The 17,146-nt window shown below is 43.4% G+C and overlaps 1 protein-coding gene across 6 annotated transcripts in view; it reads left to right on the forward strand.

The window, feature by feature from the left end:
- Positions 1-17,146, forward strand: part of LOC144986601 (NACHT, LRR and PYD domains-containing protein 12-like) — a 45,241-nt gene that overhangs the window by 13,168 nt on the left and 14,927 nt on the right. For 4 of the 6 annotated variants that reach the window (XM_078934041.1, XM_078934036.1, XM_078934065.1 and 1 more), the window contains 5 exons: positions 138-260; positions 2,770-2,892; positions 5,400-5,519; positions 9,409-9,452; positions 9,540-11,331. In XM_078934041.1, the coding sequence (XP_078790167.1) occupies positions 138-260; positions 2,770-2,892; positions 5,400-5,519; positions 9,409-9,452; positions 9,540-11,331 (2,202 nt within the window). The remainder of the gene's footprint in view (positions 1-137; positions 261-2,769; positions 2,893-5,399; positions 5,520-9,408; positions 9,453-9,539; positions 11,332-17,146) is intronic. The other 2 variants (XM_078934045.1, XM_078934058.1) reach the window with 1 other exon arrangement.

Consider the following 17,146-nt stretch of genomic DNA (forward strand, 5'->3'; position numbering starts at 1 on the left):
CCTCCAACTGGAAACTGTTGATCCAAACATGTCATGTTATTCCAGACTAAACAGCTCAGTCTGTGTTCATGTCAAAGTCCATCAGCTGTTCATGAAGAAGCAGATCCTCCAACACTCTGATGGTTTTGTGTTTGCAGAGGTCCACAGGTCACACAGAGAGGCCAGTCTGCAGAATCCAGCTGTGAGTCCACGAAGAGTGACCAGTCCAAAGATAATTCTCTACCCTTCAAAAGACGTAAACCAGGACCTACAGACTCACAGTAAGAAGCAGTTTCTAGTAAACAAAGCAGAGTTCAGCTCTCAGCAGGAACAACAATGTTCTCATCAGAAATATCAGCTGATCCATCCAGGAAGGTCAACCATCTGCTGTGAGCACTTTAGGTCTGAGAGGGAAGAAAAGAGTTGGACAACTCTTGAGGACACAAAGCTCAGTCTGTGAGGATGAAGCAAACAGCTGAACTTTTCTCTGTCCTCAGTCCAGACATGAGCTCCAAACACAGCTAACGCATCATTTAGACCTTCAGATGGACTAGATCTGCTCTGGTTTAACCTGGAAACACATTTGCTCACATTCAGCACAGTCTGGATCACACAATAGAACTATCATTTGAATCAGACATTCCACTCAACAGTAGTTGCATGTACATGTACAAAATGTCTTTAATCCGCTCAAAGATCAGGTTAGAATTGAACCAATGGGCCCAGAATTTTTTTTTATCTGATAACAAACGTTAAAATCTCATGTTTTGTTGGAATAAATCATTTTTACGTGTGCAGAAATATCCAAAATACTAGAAATGGACGAATGTCAGGACAGAAGTCAGGGCTGAACTCAGATGCAGAGTTCAGAGCTTTCATTTTCAGGTAAATGTTGTCATTGTGGCAAGGTAGAAGACAAGCAAACTGGCATGCGACAAAGGGAGACTCAGACTATTTAAGGCATGAGGGAAGGAATCATAAGTGGAAACCATTGGATTAGACAGTCACACCTGTAGGAAAACACCAGGCCAGGAAGTAACAAGGCCTGAGACAAGAGGAAAGTTAGGGTTTAAATATAAAACAGGAAGTGCAACACAAACACCTCAAGTACAGACACTGACCAAAAAACCAAATCAGGACAAAAGACTGACAAGACATGACACAGAAGAAGAAGTAGCAGAGTTTTGTTGTAAAAAACATGGCTCCCGCTTTTATTATTATTATTATTATATTATATACAATTTTGAAAGTGACTAAACGCACAAAATTTTCTGAATACGTGTGGCACTCCTTCCTGGGCTACACGGACCCTGAGAAAGGGTTAGTCTTGTATGCATTTAAAACGCATGCCAATAACATCTGCCCTTTTTTTATGGACATGATTGGTAACACATGATTGTTTGCAAGGCTTCAAGGGACTGCTCGGAGTGCGTTCTGTCATTCAGAACCATATACACCGTCCTGAAGCTGCTCCTTTGCTCGGAGACACGGTAGCAGAAGCCTGGCTGCTCTGCAATATCACAGAGTATTCAAAACGGCGGTTTAAATGACACATTTTTATTCTGATCAGGCTTTTAATCCGATTACATGCGTCTATGTAAACGCAGCAAGCTTATCGAAACTGATACAAAAGGAATCCTGAAAAACAAAACCAACTGTTAGGAGCAAAATTCAACACAGTTTGGAGACCAAATTCTAGTTGATGCAAATGTTTCTCAGAGGGCAGCAGAAAAAGTTCTGTCAGTGCAACAGGAAGTTAAGAACATGTGCAGTTGTTCAATGAAAACCGTTTGGAAACAGAAATGTTGTCAACCATGACCATTATGTTTTAGTCATAGTTGTTAATCTTTCATCATTTCCCTTAAGTGGTCGCCACAGCGAATCAGCTTTGACTCAAAGCCGTGAGGCAAGGTTTATGGCTGGTAAGGCATTGACCTCATCAGATAGAATTACAATCAAACAGCATGAGAGCATTAAAGGAATCAAAGCAAAACACAGCCATCATAAAATGAGTCTCTATGCAGATGACATAGTACTTTTTTTAAATAATTCACATTCTGTAAATGAAACACCAACAGTTATTAATGAATTCTTTTCCATCTCAGACTACTCAATTAATTGGACTAAACTGTTTTATTATCACTGAAAGTAATGAAGAGCAAAGAGTCTCGATACCAGTCAAATCAGGCAATTAACACAAATTCTATTATTCTTTACCCGCAGTGTCACATTCTCTGGGATCACAAGCGCCCTCTGCCTTGAGGCGCATGTACTGCAGGCCTCAGTGCATTTCTAATGTGCATTTTTTGCTTACAAAAAAGCCTACATGAGTCACAAACTGGCATCAATGTATTTAGAGAGGTGGTGAGAAAAAAATTAAGTAATTAAAAAAAAACGTCTTTTATGATGGTAGGAAAAAATGAATAGCATAATAAAGCGCATGAGCTGCAGCTGAGGTGGTGTGTGGAATGCAGTCTTGGTTGCAGGGGAGGTATGGGCTGCTGATACTAATTAATAATTATGATGCCTCACCTGCTGCTTTCTCATGTATCTGAACAGGAAATTCCAATTTTTTTACATTTCTAAATGTATCATTTCAATTAACTCTTCTAGAAAAAAGCCTGTCTTGACTCACAAATGCTGAAAAATTGTCCCTCCAACTGTAAACTGTTGATCCAAACATGTCATGTTATTCCAGACTAAACAGCTCAGTCTGTGTTCATGTCAAAGTCCATCAGCTGTTCATGAAGAAGCAGATCCTCCAACACTCTGATGGTTTTGTGTTTGCAGAGGTCCACAGGTCACACAGAGAGGCCAGTCTGCAGAATCCAGCTGTGAGTCCACGAAGAGTGACCAGTCCAAAGATAATTCTCTACCCTTCAAAAGACGTAAACCAGGACCTACAGACTCACAGTAAGAAGCAGTTTCTAGTAAACAAAGCAGAGTTCAGCTCTCAGCAGGAACAACAATGTTCTCATCAGAAATATCAGCTGATCCATCCAGGAAGGTCAACCATCTGCTGTGAGCACTTTAGGTCTGAGAGGGAAGAAAAGAGTTGGACAACTCTTGAGGACACAAAGCTCAGTCTGTGAGGATGAAGCAAACAGCTGAACTTTTCTCTGTCCTCAGTCCAGACATGAGCTCCAAACACAGCTAACGCATCATTTAGACCTTCAGATGGACTAGATCTGCTCTGGTTTAACCTGGAAACACATTTGCTCACATTCAGCACAGTCTGGATCACACAATAGAACTATCATTTGAATCAGACATTCCACTCAACAGTAGTTGCATGTACATGTACAAAATGTCTTTAATCCGCTCAAAGATCAGGTTAGAATTGAACCAATGGGCCCAGAATTTTTTTTTATCTGATAACAAACGTTAAAATCTCATGTTTTGTTGGAATAAATCATTTTTACGTGTGCAGAAATATCCAAAATACTAGAAATGGACGAATGTCAGGACAGAAGTCAGGGCTGAACTCAGATGCAGAGTTCAGAGCTTTCATTTTCAGGTAAATGTTGTCATTGTGGCAAGGTAGAAGACAAGCAAACTGGCATGCGACAAAGGGAGACTCAGACTATTTAAGGCATGAGGGAGGGAATCATAAGTGGAAACCATTGGATTAGACAGTCACACCTGTAGGAAAACACCAGGCCAGGAAGTAACAAGGCCTGAGACAAGAGGAAAGTTAGGGTTTAAATATAAAACAGGAAGTGCAACACAAACACCTCAAGTACAGACACTGACCAAAAAACCAAATCAGGACAAAAGACTGACAAGACATGACACAGAAGAAGAAGTAGCAGAGTTTTGTTATAAAAAACATGGCTCCCGCTTTTATTATTATTATTATTATATTATATACAATTTTGAAAGTGACTAAACGCACAAAATTTTCTGAATACGTGTGGCACTCCTTCCTGGGCTACACGGACCCTGAGAAAGGGTTAGTCTTGTATGCATTTAAAACGCATGCCAATAACATCTGCCCTTTTTTTATGGACATGATTGGTAACACATGATTGTTTGCAAGGCTTCAAGGGACTGCTCGGAGTGCGTTCTGTCATTCAGAACCATATACACCGTCCTGAAGCTGCTCCTTTGCTCGGAGACACGGTAGCAGAAGCCTGGCTGCTCTGCAATATCACAGAGTATTCAAAACGGCGGTTTAAATGACACATTTTTATTCTGATCAGGCTTTTAATCCGATTACATGCGTCTATGTAAACGCAGCAAGCTTATCGAAACTGATACAAAAGGAATCCTGAAAAACAAAACCAACTGTTAGGAGCAAAATTCAACACAGTTTGGAGACCAAATTCTAGTTGATGCAAATGTTTCTCAGAGGGCAGCAGAAAAAGTTCTGTCAGAGCAACAGGAAGTTAAGAATGTGCAGTTGTTCAATGAAAACCGTTTGGAAACAGAAATGTTGTCAACCATGATCATTATGTTTTAGTCATAGTTGTTAATCTTTCATCATTTCCCTTAAGTGGTCGCCACAGCGAATCAGCTTTGACTCAAAGCCGTGAGGCAAGGTTGATGGCTGGTAAGGCATTGACCTCATCAGATAGAATTACAATCAAACAGCATGAGAGCATTAAAGGAATCAAAGCAAAACACAGCCATCATAAAATGAGTCTCTATGCAGATGACATAGTACTTTTTTTAAATAATTCACATTCTGTAAATGAAACACCAACAGTTATTAATGAATTCTTTTCCATCTCAGACTACTCAATTAATTGGACTAAACTGTTTTATTATCACTGAAAGTAATGAAGAGCAAAGAGTCTCGATACCAGTCAAATCAGGCAATTAACACAAATTCTATTATTCTTTACCCGCAGTGTCACATTCTCTGGGATCACAAGCGCCCTCTGCCTTGAGGCGCATGTACTGCAGGCCTCAGTGCATTTCTAATGTGCATTTTTTGCTTACAAAAAAGCCTACATGAGTCACAAACTGGCATCAATGTATTTAGAGAGGTGGTGAGAAAAAAATTAAGTAATTAAAAAAAAGCGTCTTTTATGATGGTAGGAAAAAATGAATAGCATAATAAAGCGCATGAGCTGCAGCTGAGGTGGTGTGTGGAATGCAGTCTGGGTTGCAGGGAAGGTATGGGCTGCTGATACTAATTAATAATTATGATGCCTCACCTGCTGCTTTCTCATGTATCTGAACAGGAAATTCCAAATTTTTTACATTTCTAAATGTATCATTTCAATTAACTCTTCTAGAAAAAAGCCTGTCTTGACTCACAAATGCTGAAAAATTGTCCCTCCAACTGTAAACTGTTGATCCAAACATGTCATGTTATTCCAGACTAAACAGCTCAGTCTGTGTTCATGTCAAAGTCCATCAGCTGTTCATGAAGAAGCAGATCCTCCAACACTCTGATGGTTTTGTGTTTGCAGAGGTCCACAGGTCACACAGAGAGTCCAGTCTGTAGCCTCCAGCTGTGGCTCCATGAAGAGTGACCACTCCAAAGGTCATCCTCTAGCCTTCAGAACTGAACCAGGACCTTCAGACTCACAGTAAGAAGCAGTTTCTAGTGAACAAAGCAGAGTTCAGTTCTCAGCAGGAACAACAATGTTCTCATCAAGAACATCAGCTGATCCATCCAGGAAGGTCAACCATCTGCTGTGAGCGCTTTAGGTCTGAGAGGAAAGAAAAGAGTTGGACAACTCTGGAGGACACAAAGCTCAGTCTGTGAGGATGAAGCAAACAGCTGAACTTTTCTCTGACCTCAGTCCAGACATGAGCTCCAAACACGGCTAACGCATCATTTATACCTTCATCGCTGCCATAAATTGAACGAGCGCAAAGACAACTGAGTGGATGTATTCAGGAACTGAGTGAGTGAACCTTACAACTGCGCTGGCGCAATTCTAACCGAGCGACCCTGAATTTTACAACTAGACACCTGCAATCCTAACTGAGCGGAGACCCTGCACGCTCATTTTCCCTTTGCGAGCTCGCCTGTGTTAAGTGTTGTGCGCAGTGTTAAGGGGGTGTGTTTGTCACTTGGGGGCAGTAACCTTTCTGGTTCATCTGATTGGCCGAAATTTGCTGGTCTTGAGCTGCATGTGCTTCTCTGCCTTTTATTATAGTTTCTATATAATATACTTTCACAACCATAAGGCTCACTTAAAAGTCTTAAATTTTCTCCAATACTTAATGTGTTGTTGTGTGATTTTGGTAAAGAGGACCTAGGAGAGGACAGCATGAGAACGGTACGGAGAGAGGTGAGGACGTGAAAGAATATTTAAAATTGCATGCTGACGGGTCTTGATTACCAGTTGATATATATAGACATTCATTCGCTTTTTAAAAGTTTATTGGTTTTTTACAGAATGGTGTTTCACAGAGGTTACACTTTGTTGACGGGCCTTTCGGGTAGCCAGCTCGCTGCACGTCTGCATTCACAGCTTAAAGAGAATGATTCTGATTAAAAGGCAAAAATAAACATTAGTTTTTTCTTTAGAAATGCATTTGTAGTTCACTCTCTGTGTTAATACAAAAGGATTGAGATACTTGCTGACATTTGAATGTTTATCAGAACAGTTATTGCGGCCAGTAGTCAGAATCTATTAAGATCTTTCTAACTTAAATTTTATCGAACCTCAACTGCCAGAGAATTTAAAATAATTAATCCATGGTTCACAAGTGAGGACGCTGGAAAACCAACTCCAACAAGACAAGAAGACGCAGCAGCAGCTGACTTTCCGCAGAAAGGGATGTTGCCTGTGTTGGAAAATCGACTTGAGCGCAGCAACTTCCAGCAGATGACAGTGAAAAGCTGTCCACCCTCTGCTCCTTTAACTCGGAGGCAGCAACGTGCAAGTAACGCCAGACTTTGGGACTGCAAGACTTAAACTTGGGGTGATGCGTCTGCTTTCACTGTTCTTTGGAGCCTCTGACGATGACGAAAGGGAAGCCGGCGCGTTTGATAGAAATGTAACCCAGCTGTTTCAGAAACAGAAGATGAGGACTTTGATGGATTTTTTGGTGTTGATTGATGACTGATAAAAGAAAAAAAGAAATCACAACCAACTCTCGCTGCCTTTTTAAAACACACACCAGCATGCATGTTTTACTGGTATGTTTTAACGTTAACTACAGAAAAAACACCCATAAGTGAAACTGCGCCGTTTAATCCAGTGCTGTTGTATTGTAAGGAGAGGAGTGTATTATGGGAAATTATATTGTAACGATCCGGCCGAACCGTCACTTTAGTGGGGTAGCGAAAGCCAACTGCTCATGAAGAGGTTCTAATGGAGAGCTGTCCGTGCCCCATACACCGCACGACCCCAGAGAGTCTCAGGTTGGAAGAAACGTAGAGATAGGCAATATTAGCTTTTAAGCAACAAGCCTGTTTATTCCAACACACATACAGCTCAAACAGCATGGACGGTCACTTCAGCTTCCAGCCCTCTGACTCAAGGTTTCACCCTAAGCTCCCCACTTCCCATGAGCCTTAGGGGCTGACCCCCAGGTCGCTACAATATGTATTGTAGGAAAGAAATCTGTTCGCTTTGGAGATCTTTTCCATGCCTTTTTATTTCCCAAACAATAAGTTCTAGAACAAATTAAAACAGATCATCTGGGTTCTCAGAGTTCCGAAGCCTGCAAAGCGCAAGAATCTACAGGCGGCTTACATGCTGGCCGTTCTGAGAACAAAGCCTTTTTATCTGAGCAGACTTTTTAACATGTGGTCACAGTCTCCTCCCCCGGAAGCATCATGGCGGCCGAATCTCCGCCTCTGGCCGCTCAGATTGGCTGACAGAGAAGCCGGCCTGTTTCAGTCAGTCCAATCGTGAAGGTCCACTCCTCCGTATCCGGGTGGAGGTGAATCCCCCTGTCTGGTCCCCATCAAATGGACAGGAGATATCCCACTGGTATGCGCTGAGGTGATGAGTCCGCTTGGTGTTTCACATGAAAAGGTTTTACCCGGTTCTCAGGGCTAGAGTCCTTTGATCAGATAGAGAACCTCTGACCAGCACAATTTCCTAATCTTACAGGAAGAATCTGCAGTCTCTCCAAAGAGGTCTACAAGAGAGAGTTTGCCTGCTGGAGCCATAAAACAGAAAAGGAATGTCAAAGAAAAATAAGCTTTTAGGGTTCAAAAGGAGTTTACAACACCCTAAAGAACAAACCTCAAGTAATAAAAGATATAATAGAAATCATACATTTCTTCAGTATTTAATTGTGTGTTTGTGTGTGTATGTGTGGCAGGTCAGTGTGTGGTGTGGCTCTTTGACCATCACAGTTAGAAATTTTGGCTCTTTGTGTCAAATTTGTTAGCCGCCCCTGTTTTAAAGGCTTTAATAGAAAAAACGGCGGATGTAACGTGGATTAAAACGTTAACCAACAATCCAAGACCAAGGTAGGAAAGTGCAGCGTGTTTTTTTGTGCTGTAGTGTTGTACCGTTTTAATCCATGTCACAGCCACTGGTTCCTTTCTATTAAAGCCTCTAAATGCAAGTCCCGCCCCGCCGCCTCGCTGGATTTGACATGCAAATTTCAGCCAATCAGATCAACCAGAAAGGATTTCGCCCCCAAGTACCAAACACACCCCTGAATATCGCCCCCAAGTGACAAAAACGCCCCCTGAACACTGCGTGCATTCTAGGTGAGCACGTAATGGGGATCATCGCTTAGTTATTGCACTTGCGTGGTTGTAAGGTTCACTCACTCAATTCCTGGATACACCCACTCAGATGTCTTTATGCTTGTTTAATTTATGGCAGCGATGAAACGCATTAATTTTGATCCAAATGAGTCTTATCGGGTCAGAGTATACAGAATGCGTGTAAATATGACACATTTTTATTCTGATCAGGCTTTTAATCCAATCCGAAATTCGTAAATTCACTACTTTATTACCAAAGACATGTTGAAAACCCGCACAGAAAATGTAATCATAGAATAGTCATGTCTAAAAATTAATCTTTGTTTTTTTTTAAAAGAAATAATTTTCATTTCATTTAACTTATCTATTTTTCATTTATGTTTTGCAGGTGAGGCACAGCCTCACCTACCATCCCTGACTGCACGTAACTGCTTTGATTAATTTGCACAGGTGGTATGGCACTTTGCTGCATTAGTGGCTGATTTGCTGGATTAAATTAGCCCAGTTTCGTGCTTGAATGAACACACTTCATCCAGGTATGCAGCAATTGTTAAAGCAGGTTTACCTGCAAAACAAGCAGGGAGGTAGCCCTCGAGAAATAGGCTTGGTTACCTGTTATTTAAAACAAACAAACCTTTTAACCTCCAAAATATGATATTTCACCAAAGTCAATGAAGCAGGTTTGGATTCAATAAACACGTTTGAAAGAGAATCTTAAAGCAAATCTGACAGCATTTCTGTTTGCATCCAAATGAGAGCTTTACAAATATGTTTCTCCTTAACATCCACAGAGAGATGAGGAGCGGACCCCAGTCTGCAGAAAGACCCAGAGCTGGTGAGTCAGAGCCTGATCATCTGCTGATGGATTCTTCTGGAAACATGTGGAACACTCATGAAGGAGTTTTCTTCTCTGCTCTGTCAGCAGATGTTGGTCTGCAGGAGATGTTTGGAGAACATCAGATCAGTCTGAGGAGCAGAAGTGAACATGTGGCTGAAGGAACTGAAGAAGCAGGAAGAGAAACGCTCCTCAACAGGGTCTACACTGAGCTCTACATCACAGAGAAACTGAGACCAGAGGGTCACACCCAACATGAGGTGATGCAGCTGGAGACCACCACCAAGACCAACAAGCTCCATGACACTGCAATCAAGAACCCAGACATCTTCAAAGTCTTCCCTGACCAACACAGATCCATCAGAGTGGTTCTGACCAGCGGAGTTGCTGGAGCTGGAAAAAGCTTCTCAGTGCAGAAGTTCACTCTGGACTGGGCCGAGGGTTTGGAGAACCAAGACATCAGTGCTGTGGTTCCTCTGTCCTTCAGGGAGATGAACTTGATCAGAGATGAGCAGCACAGTCTTCTCACTCTGATCCAGCTGTTCCATCCAACACTCCAGAAGATCCCAGCAGAACAGCTGTCTGTCTGCAAACTTCTGTTCATCTTTGATGGTCTGGATGAAAGCAGACTTTCTCTGGACTTCAACAACAGTCCGGTGGTGTCTGATGTCACACACAAGTCCTCAGTCAACGTGCTGCTCACTAACCTCATCCAGGGACGTCTGCTGCCCTCAGCTCTGGTCTGGATCACTTCCAGACCTGCAGCAGCCAATCAGATCCCTCCTTCATGTGTGGACAGACTGACAGAAGTCCGAGGCTTCAATGATGCTCAGAAGGAGGAGTACTTCAGGAGGAGGTTCCCAGATCAAGAGCTTTCCAGAAGAATCATCTCCCACATCAAGGGCTTTATGTCCCTCTACATCATGTGTGAAGTTCCAGTCTTCTGCTGGATCACTGCTGTGGTTCTGGAGAACCTGCTGACCACAGAGCAGAGAGGAGAGCTGCCCACCACCCTGACTGACATGTACTCCCACTTCCTGATGGTCCAGACAAAGAGGAAGAAGAACAAGTACCAGCAGGAACATCAGACAAGTCCACAAGAGCTGACAGAGACTGACAGGGAAGTTCTTCTGAAGCTGGGGAGGCTGGCATTTGAACATCTGGAGAAAGGAAACATCATGTTCTACCAAGAAGACCTGCAGCAGTGTGGCCTGGATGTCACAGAGGCCTCAGTGTACTCTGGAGTTTGTACTGAGATCTTCAGAAGAGAGTGCGAGATCTTCCAGAAACCGGTCTACAGCTTTGTTCATCTGAGCGTTCAGGAGTTTCTGGCTGCAGTCTACATGTTCCACTGTTACTCCAACAGGAAGGTTAAGGTCATTGAGGACTTCCTGAAGTACAACATGAAGTACCCATCCCTGGATGACTTTCTGAGTAGAGTCATGAAGAAATCCCTGCAGAGTAAAACTGGACACCTGGACCTGCTGGTTCGCTTCCTTCATGGTCTCTCTGTGGAGTCCAACCAGAGACTCTTAGGAGGCCTGCTGGGTCAGACAGAGAAGAATCCAGAAACCATTCAGAGAGCCATCAACAACCTGAAGAAGATCAACAGTGAAGGAGTCTCTCCTGACAGAAGCATCAACATCTATCACTGTCTGATGGAGATGAAGGACCTCTCAGTTCATCAGGAGATCCAAGAGTTCCTGAAGTCAAAGAACAAATCAGAAAAGGAACTCTCAGAGATCGACTGCTCAGCTCTGGCCTACACTCTGCAGATGTCAAAGGAGGTTCTGGATGAGCTGGACTTGACCCAGTACAAGACATCAGCTGAGGGTATACGGAGACTGATCCCTACTGTGAGGAACTGCAGAAAGTTCAGGTGAGTCCAGAAGTGATTGTGATGATAAATCAGATCAGTGTCCAGATTGATTTACAAAGAAGGACAGGTTTAATAATGATTACAAATAAAATAAAAAACATGAAAGAAGAAAATCAGTTAAAAACTCATATAATCTTTTAGCTAAAGAGCAATAAACAATCATATTTTTGAAAATTAAATCCAATCCAGAACCTTCGAAGGGTTTGAACAATAAGCAAACGGTCCAGAATGAATTTCCACAATGTTAGTCATTCTAGCGGCACATTTCTAAAATGCTCTTTCTTCTGATCAATATGTTCTATTTTGAAAATCATTGATCTGTCAATGAAACAGTTTGATAACTAAAAGAATTGGTGACTAACTGACTGGTGTCGCGTGCAGACGCAACGCCTCCTCTCTCCCCTATCTCGGTGTGTTTTTGGGATTTATCTATATCTTTATCTTTTTTTGATTTAATTTTTTTTAACCGAATGTACTCATACACCCGCGATGTTCTGCTCGCCATCGGCGGAACCACTGTTTCGGATAATTTTCTGAGGAATGTACTAGTGCAGTGGTCCCCAACCCCCGGGCCGCACAGAATGAATTAATAACTTGCATTAATTCCCTTTTATTTATTTCGAGATCTGAAAGATGTTATATTCAGAAAAATTGCCTGATTCTCTGTTACATCAGTCTACGAGGATCGCGATCGACCGGTAGATTTTCAAGGACATGACGGTAGATCGCAGGCGGCATAGGTAAATTTAAAAATAAATTCTAAACAATCCACAAGCCAATCAAAATCCTTACCGAGAAGTACAGGGCTTGATTGACATGTAGAACAGCCAATGGACATCTTCTAATACATACGTCACTGCACTGAGAAACTACAAATACACTGAGCGCAAATTCTGTCTGTCATCAGAAAGTGGCTTTCTGCCCGCAGCGCGTCAAGTCCCCGGCAGAAGACCACTCTGGACAACCAGAGTGTTTATTGAAGCCACTTCACGCGTATCCTCCTGCTGTCAGCTTTGCGATTCTCCACCGATAAATACGAGCTCATTAAGGAAGCAGTGTTTTTCCGTAGCACGCGCTACGACATACGATAGTCATTGCTTTTTATCTTAGTAATAAAACGCCTCATGTGTTAATACAAAAGTATCTTTGTGTAATCTTACTGTGTAGTTTTTAATCATCAGTATACAAACAACAATGTCCAATTAAACATGTAACTAATAAACAAACATTTAACAACAAACATTTACAAATAGTATTTATATATCCATGTCATTTTTTACGCATTCCAAGGCGCTCTTCTGGGTCACGTGATAAGTTACCACTAAAATAAAACCCAGGAGCTAGCAAAATGAGTGAAAAACAAAAGGTCTTTGGAAAGTTTCTCTGCCGAGGGGAAATGGCTCCGCCAGGAGACAGAAGAGGAGCCTTTCACTTCCAAAAAAAAAGAAAGCTACATTAATAGACTACTTCTTTTTTGCACCATGAGTGTGGGAAGGGGGGAGGATGATGACACCTCTGCCATGTCAACTGTTAAGCGTATCAAAAGCACAAGGTTCGTCTTGTGACGTATTTGATCTTCCATCATCCTAGTATTGCTACAATAATCATCTGCCTATATTTGAAAGACCGGTCCGTGAAAGTTTGTGTGACGTAATACCGGTCCGTGGCATGAAAAAGGTTGGGGACCACTGTACTAGTGGAACTACATGACTGTGGTCTGCTCCGGACAGAGTGGAGTTGCCACAGGCGGTGCATGAGAAAGCAAAAGAGGGGGAAGCGTGGAGGAATCCGTGCTAGGCTAGCGGCTAGTCCTTACCGGCCAGCTATCCCAACAATCACACTGGCCAACGTACGATCTCTGGACAATAAACTGGACTATATTCGCCTGCTACGCACATCGTCCAAGACTGTGCGTGAGTGCTGTGTCTTAGTCCTTGTGGAAACATGGCTAGCGGACAACGTTCCGGACTGTGCCATCCAGCTAGCCGGGTTGGAATGCTTCCGGGCCAACAGGAGGCTCATCAAGGGGGGTAAGACCCGCAGTGGAGGACTGTGTGTTTACATCAACTATGCCTGGTGCCAGAATTTCAGAGTGGTCTATCAACACTGCTTCCCTTCTGGCTGAGTTTATGAGCATTAAATGCCGGCCATTCTATCTGCCGAGAGAATTTAGCTCCATACTGCTGGTAGCAACATACATCCCTCCCTGCTCCACCACCAACAGGAGTGAAGCTCTGTATGGACTTTACCAGCACATCAGTGAGCAGTAGATAGCACACCCTGATGCCTTCCTCATCCTGGCCAGGGACTTCAACCATGCAAACCCCAAAAGCGTGTTTCCACAACTACATGGACACATCAACTTCCCCACAAGAGGTAAAAACATCTTGGACAATAGCCGCGTTTACATGGGCAAAAGAAATCGGAAAGAACGCCTGATTGAAAGAAAAACGCGTCATGTAAACGCGCCGTTCGGAATAGTCTGCCCCGATCAGACTCTTTTGGATCAAAATTTCTTTCCGATCGAGATAGGTAGGTTATACCGATTGTTGATCCGATCGTGTTGCACGTAAACGGTTCATTCGGATCGTGTGTCACTAATGCTCTGGTTTAACGTTATGCATAAACGGTGTTTCACTGAGAGAAAGCTTTGGAGCGCATACGGGACCGACCAGCTGCTCTGCGGACGCCCTGTGAAAAGCGTCTCTCCGCTCTCGCCCCGCTGGCTCTCTCCCGTCTCTTACACCCCTCACGAGAGGGATGCGGGGGAGGAGCGCTTCGTGCCCCCTGACGTCTAATGAAGTGCTTTGAATGGCTAGTCATGCATCACATAAAGTCTACCCTCCCCTCAACTCTGGACCCCTACCAGTTTGCACATCGGTCTAGCCGATCGACCGATGATGCCATCTCAACAGCCCTCCATTCAGCCCTCACTCACCTGGAAACAAAAGACTCTCATGTCAGAATGCTGTTCATTCACTTTAGCTCCGCCTTCAACACTGTCATCCACCAGCAGCTCATCCACAAGCTAGACTAACTTGGACTCAACACCTCCCTGTGCAACTGGCTGCTGGACTTTCTGACAGGGAGACCACAGGCAGTTTGTGTCGGGAACAACACCCCCAGCACCATCACAATGAACATAGGGGTCCCCCAAGGATGTGTGCTGAGCCCCCTTCTCTTCACTCTGATGACTCACGACTGCACCCCAACATCAAGCTCCAACCTCTTCATCAAGTTTGCGGATGACACAACAGTGGTGGGTCTCATCAACAACAACGATGAGACCTACAGAAGTGATTCGAACAGGCTGGTTCTGTGGTGCCAAGACAACAATCTCCACCTGAATGTGGAGAAGACAAAGGAGATGGTTGTGGACTTCAGGAAAACTCACACCCAGCACGCTCCACTGATTGTCAGTGGTGCTGCTGTGGAAAGGGTGAGCTGCGCCAAGTTCCTGGGGATGCACATCTCCGACGACCTGTCTTGGAACCACAACACTGCATCACTGGCCAAGAAAGCCCAACAACGCCTGTACTTCCTCCACAAACTGAAGAGGGCCTGAGCTCCTCCCCCCCATCATGCAGACCTTCTACAGGGGCGCCATCGAGAGCATCCTGACCAGCTGCATCACGGTGTCGTACGGAGTATGCACCGTGTCCTGCCGGAAGACTCTGCAGCACATTGTGAAAACAGCTGAGAAGATCGTTGGTGTCCCTCTCACTGGCCTCTTGGACATTTATAACACCCGCCTCACCCGCAAAGCCATCAGGATTGCAGGGGACCCTTTACACCCATCCCAGAGACACTTCAACCTGCTGCCATCAGGAAGGAGACTGCAAAGTCTGCAGGCCAGAACCAGCAGACTCAAGGACAGTTTCCTCCAATCAGTCGATAAGAACACTCAACTCCCTCCGTGCCCTCCCCCCTCTGCCCCCTCCACTACGTGCTACAAACTCACATTGAAAACTTTCACATCTGTTCAGAACATCATCTTCACCAAAGACTGCCATCACCGACTCATCCACTACAGTTCTTAGCACTGTTGTCACTTTAAACTGCCACTTTCACCGTGTCATTGCTCTATTGCACTGTTTAGACCGCTGTTATTCTTATTATTACGGTCATTTTATCAATTTTGTTTTTTACTTATTTATTATTTTATAAGCTGCTTGCACTGTGGGGTGAGAAAAAAGCAATTTCATCTGTACTCTTTGTCTTGTGCATGCAGCATCTTTGACGATAAAGCTGACTTTGACTTTGATATTGAAGAAGAAACTGAAGCAGACATGGATTCTTTACTCTGATCCTTTTGGTTTCTTTAGTTCAGTCAACCATCATCTGCATACATACAATCTCTGTTGAAGATATGAGTCCAACACACAGCAGTGCAGACAGAAAATCAGGGAAATCTATCTAAAATTTGCCTTTCATGAGCTTGTATTGATTTGTTTATCCGGTTCATTTGAAAGAGTACATGTTTTACATGTCTGTCTTCTGTTTTTCTGGATTCTTATTTCTCTGATGCCTCTAAAAAAATCCCAGAGTGTGAGCACAAGTTCACCAGAAAATCTTCTGGATCAATCCAGGTTTTTTGGAACGTTGAAAGGAAGTTTGTGCTGTTGATAAAGTTTGATTGTGAAAGTCCTTATTGATCAGACCAAAATAGGAGTTCGGACTGCAGAATGAAGCCTAGCATCACAGCTAACTTGTAAACCTGCACAGGTTCTTGTTCCTCCATACCGAGGTTCTGGTATCCAGGGAAGAAAGTCCAGACAGGATTTGATTCACCTGCATGGATTCAGCAGGTGTCTTTTAAATGATTCCTGCTGTATGGTCATAGTGTGGCTATAGAACCATGAGAACCATGATGTCCCTGATCAAAGCTAGCTAGCCATCAGCATTCTGTATGCAGCTTCTTAGTTTGTGGAACATCAACAGCCTTATTGTTTGATGTGTGTGTGAACTGTGAGGAGCATGATGGGTCAAAGGTCAGAGTGATCTCATGGTCTCCTGAGGTTCCTGTGGAGAAGATTCCTGGCTTTTAATGAGACTCTGAAGAATCCACGTGCTTTTATTGTAGTAAGACACTTCTCTGTTTCCTGTGTGAGCTCCGCCCCCTGGCCTCTTTCTCTGCTGCTTCCCTTAAACCAGGGGTCGGGAACCTTTTTATAGATTTATAGATATATTTTTTAATGTCAATTCGAAAGAGCCATAGAATAATCTAGCGTTCCTTTCCCACACTGAGGCGCGGAGACCTAACCTGTTTTAAGGTTCTTTATTCTGGTTACTGCAGGCCGTAACCCACGCCATACAACTAATTCAGCAACTCCTCAATCTCTCCCGCTGAGAGCGCTTCACCCAACTTTTTTATCCTCTCACTGCCAATCCGGTCCTCATATTTCCCTTATTCGGCCCATAGCTGAACCTCATTGGTCCAAACTACCCAACAACAGGCTGAGCGACACAACTGAGAGCCAATCAGCATCTCTGCTTGATGCGTTCAATGAACTCCAGAATTTAGAACGCGACCCAACAACCGCCACCCAGTCCAACTCAGTCCGCAAAAAAATGTTTCAAACTAAAAATACAAGTGAATGTGAGCATTAGATGTCATTTCAGGACTTTTAAAGTACAAAGAGTCTGTGAATTCTTTTTAATAACATTGTTATGCTGTTGCTAATAAATAATGAGTATTTCTTAGCATGAATGAGACTTCTGATGCTGCATGGTTTTGCTGAGGGTCTAGTCTGGTTGATACGTGGTGAGTTTCAGCTTCATGCAGGCGTTGAGACGTTAAATGTGATCGTAGGTT

The sequence above is a fragment of the Oryzias latipes genome, chromosome 2 (genome assembly GCF_053564925.1).
Source record: "Oryzias latipes strain Hd-rR chromosome 2, Olatipes_Hd-rR_3.1".
Taxonomy (NCBI): domain Eukaryota; kingdom Metazoa; phylum Chordata; class Actinopteri; order Beloniformes; family Adrianichthyidae; genus Oryzias; species Oryzias latipes.